The following is a 3,937-nucleotide window of genomic DNA, read 5'->3' as shown; positions in this document are numbered from 1 at the left end:
CCGCCGCACCAACGCCATGTCGCCGTCGGTCTGCACCACCGCCGCCGGTCTGCCCGGAAAGGAGCGCCGCCTCCCAATCAGATCGAGATCCGAGGAGAAAATCGCCGCCGCCGCCACGCCACAAGGGCTTTGCCCTGTGACGCCCCAGGCGACGGCGGCGGAGGGGAGAGGAGGTGGGGGCGGCTGTAGGAGGAGGGCGGGGGCTCCCCGGTGCGAGGCGGCGCCGCAGCACGGAGGAGGTTGGGGGAGGGTTGTGATCTAGTTGGTTGATGTCCTGATGCTTTAGATATTTGACTTGTTTTATTTTTGGGCACTTTTTCATTGTCTCAGGAGGGTTTGCGTCCTCCTGGTTGGGGTGTGCGTCCTAGTCAGTTTTAAACCGAGGATTGTAAATTAAACTAGGGTATAGGCTGAGGACTGAAATGTGCACTTCCCTCTATAAGAAAAGAGTTACATGTTTTTCCTTTGAAGCTCAGGGGTGTCTGATTTTGAAGAACACATTAGGAGCTTTTGTTCTCTATACCACCTAACTCCAATGGAATCTAGATGCCACTATGATTGTTTTTCGTTTTCCGGGTCCTAATCAATTGATTTCGCTAATGGCCTTGGATCTCTGAAAGTGCCCTTTTCATATGTATGAAGTGGGTCAGAGCACGTGAGTTGGTCAGACACGGCAGAATAGAAATTGAACAAATTCCCCCCTCCCCCTCCCTCCAAACGTAGAAATGGAAACGTATGTCCATCTCGTATTGTACATTGCAGACCATCGTACATAGACAATATGTGATGTGTATACGTATCGTGGCCTGTAGCGTATAATAATGTATAATAGAAGATGGATATACATTTTTCCTTCTACGTTTTGTGAGAGCGGGTCCACCGAGGCGAAAGTGGAACGAATTTTGTAGATAGCTATCATTATTGATGTGTTCAAAAGGTGTGACAAGTGACTAACAAGTGGGCAAAAGATTTCATTAACTTGGCATATATGCTTATTACTTTCAACATGCTGATTAGTATTGAACATCTACGTGCCCTTAAATTTAGCAAGAGGAAATAGAAATGGCAATCTTGTTCGGCTCCAGCATGTATTGTTAATTGTCCACCTCACAATAGTCTGTCGGATAGTAAAGTTATTCCATCAGTCGTTTGAACTTGGCTGCCTCCTTTGTCTTTCATCGAGATTCTTTTAGTCCACTTACTTGGCTGCCTCCTTTTGTCTCGAATAGACATTCTTTTAGTCCACTTGACTGTTGTTCTCTGAATGGTCCCAATCATGCTCAAGCATAGTAGTACTCCACATGTTAAATATCTCTTCATTTCACCGGTAGATCAGCACCTAGGTACCTTAGTCTCAACTTTCAAGCATGGAGGAGCCCCTTGTTCACAAGACAGGAGAGCAGAGCCTGGTAGTGATTGAGGTGAAGAAGCAGTTGTACCTTGCCGGGCCTCTAATCGTCGGAAGCCTCCTGCAAGATGTGGTCCAAATGATATCCGTCATGTTTGTGGGTCATCTCGGCGAACTCGCTCTCTCGAGTGCCTCCATCGCAACCTCCTTCGCCGGTGTAACTGGCTTCAGCTTGTTGGTATGCCACTTTTTTCTCCTTTTTCCATTGATCGATGAACCAATTTAGTTGGACCTCCTAGACATGATCATGGGCTTGAATGCTTTCATTGAATTTCAGTCCGGCATGTCGAGCAGCTTGGACACGCTGTGTGGGCAAGCCTTTGGAGCAAAGCAGCACCATCTTCTTGGCATATACATGCAGAGGGCAATCGTTGTGCTCACTCCGGTGAGCGCCGTGGTTGCCATAATCTGGGGATACACCGGTCATATCCTTCTGTTGTTTGGGCAAGACCCTGAGATTGCCATGGAAGCAGGGAGCTACATCCGATGGATGATTCCGTCGCTGTTTGTCTACGGCCCGCTGCAGTGCCATGTCCGATTTCTGCAGACGCAGAACATGGTCCTCCCAGTGATGCTGAGCTCGGGCGTCACAGCGCTGAACCACATCTTGGTGTGCTGGCTGCTCGTGTACAAGCTTGGCCTGGGCAACAAGGGTGCTGCCTTGGCCAATACAATATCCTACCTCACCAATGTGTCCATCTTGGCTCTCTACATTAGGCTCTCTCCATCTTGTAAGAGTACTTGGACCGGGTTGTCGAAGGAGGCATTTCGCGACATCATCGGTTTCTTGAGGCTTGCTGTCCCATCCGCCCTGATGGTTTGGTGAGTTTGAGTTCTATATGCTGCAGATCAGGTGCAAATTTTCTATCTAAAGTTGATCGGTTTAATTAATTTCATCCTCCATATACATGCATATTTACACGAGCAGCTGGGAGTGGTGGTCGTTTGAGCTCCTGATACTTGCTTCTGGATTTCTGCCAAATCCTAAGCTCGAGGCATCGGTACTATCAATCAGGTGAATTTCCTTATCTTTCATACTATATACTCGGTTTGCTGGGTGTAATTGGTACCTTCGTGATATTAATATATTCCCCTTGTCGAAAATATACTTGGTTTGCGTTTTTTTTCCTTTTCTGATAGTAACATGCAGTTGAATTTCCTGCAGTGTAAATACTATCTCGCTGGTATTCAGGGTCCCCTACGGGCTTAGTGCAGCTATAAGGTCAGAATGAACTCGTACCATGCTGATGTTACTGATATATATATAGATACTTGTGTCAACTACGTACAATACAAAGCTAGAACCTGATATGTATCCTTCAATTACGTGCGTATGTAGCACCCGTGTATCGAATGAGCTGGGTGCTGGGCGACCGAATGCTGCCCATTTGGCGACCCAGGTGATCATGGTCCTGGGCGTTGTGTCAAGCATATCGGTTGCTCTTGCTATCGTTTTGGTGCGCAATCTATGGGGGTATGCATACAGCAACGACAAGGAAGTGGTGGAGTACATTTCAAGAATTATGCCAATTATTGGCGTGGCGTTCTTGTTTGATGACATGCAGTGTGTTCTTTCAGGTATTATAAGGAGGATCCTATTGTTTTCGAACGTGCTGGAAATATGCGACTTTATTAATAAGCATATTTTTGCAGGTATTGTTAGGGGCTGCGGCTTTCAAAAGATTGGCTCCTATGTCAATCTTAGTGCGTACTACCTCGTCGGCATCCCGGCGGCTCTATGTTTTGCATTTGTGTACCATCTTGGTGGAGTGGTAATCAGCAGTACTATTTTACTACCCTTATATATGGCCTTACCACTAGTACTATTTTACTATCATCTTTATGTTCAGTTGCAGTATTTCTCACTTGACATAACGGAAACTCGATCTAAAATATGTTAGGGGCTATGGATGGGAATAACCTGCGCGCTTGTCGTTCAGACGGTGTTGTTCATGTCCATTACTCTGCGCACCAACTGGGACAAAGAAGTAAGATGACCAAATATTATCTGTTCTGTTGGCGTCTCATTTATCTTACTGACGCATGTTCTATTATCTTAATTTGGTAGGCTTTCAAGGCCAGGGAAAGGGTTTCCATTACTCCCCTACCCCTAGACTTAGCGACATGATGATACACACAAAGTGCACAGTTTTCTCTACCAGTGAGATGTGCAGGGAAAGAAGGAAACAACCAAGAATTCGTTGCAAAAAAAAAAAAAACGGTGCTTCGATCGACTCCATGTCACCTGCAGCATGTGTCACTCCTTCACAGAAATTAAAAAAAATGTTTATTAACTGGAATCCACCCGCCGTATATGGGTGTGGGGATTTACGAGACTAGTTAATTTCTTCACAGGAGAATAGAATGGCTAGGAAAGTGGCAATGATCGGAAGAAAATGGCATCAAAGACAATTCTTATTTGTAATTTACATATTCACAAACAGGAGGATGTTGATTTTGCTCCAACCTTCCCAACTACTATTAAACTTTCACACCAAAAATATAGTAATGCTGGTAAATACATCTGGC

The 3,937-nt window shown here is 45.6% G+C and overlaps 1 protein-coding gene across 1 annotated transcript; it reads left to right on the top strand.

Annotated features, from left to right (window-relative positions):
- The first annotated feature begins 1,314 nt into the window (after positions 1–1,314).
- Positions 1,315–3,598, top strand: LOC123413093 (protein DETOXIFICATION 16-like). The gene is made up of 8 exons (XM_045106039.1): positions 1,315–1,586; positions 1,686–2,230; positions 2,337–2,423; positions 2,574–2,630; positions 2,748–2,986; positions 3,062–3,180; positions 3,310–3,396; positions 3,477–3,598. Exons 1-8 carry the CDS (start codon positions 1,368–1,370, stop codon positions 3,534–3,536), a joined length of 1,413 nt encoding a protein of 470 aa, XP_044961974.1. The 5' UTR covers positions 1,315–1,367; the 3' UTR covers positions 3,537–3,598.
- Positions 3,599–3,937: the final 339 nt, after the last annotated feature.

This window comes from Hordeum vulgare, chromosome 7H, assembly GCF_904849725.1.
Source record: "Hordeum vulgare subsp. vulgare chromosome 7H, MorexV3_pseudomolecules_assembly, whole genome shotgun sequence".
Classification (NCBI taxonomy): domain Eukaryota; kingdom Viridiplantae; phylum Streptophyta; class Magnoliopsida; order Poales; family Poaceae; genus Hordeum; species Hordeum vulgare.
The sequence above is the reverse complement of the archived record's forward strand: the minus strand, read 5'-3'. Positions and strand labels throughout refer to the sequence as shown.

Excerpts from the sequence above, each read along its gene's own strand:
- LOC123413093 (XM_045106039.1), top strand. The coding sequence starts at position 1,368 with ATGGAGGAGCCCCTTGTTCACAAGACAGGAGAGCAGAGCCTGGTAGTG. Across the intron at positions 2,231-2,336 it reads CCATCCGCCCTGATGGTTTG|CTGGGAGTGGTGGTCGTTTG; the intron begins GTGAGTTTGAGT and ends TTACACGAGCAG. Across the intron at positions 2,631-2,747 it reads GGGCTTAGTGCAGCTATAAG|CACCCGTGTATCGAATGAGC; the intron begins GTCAGAATGAAC and ends GTGCGTATGTAG.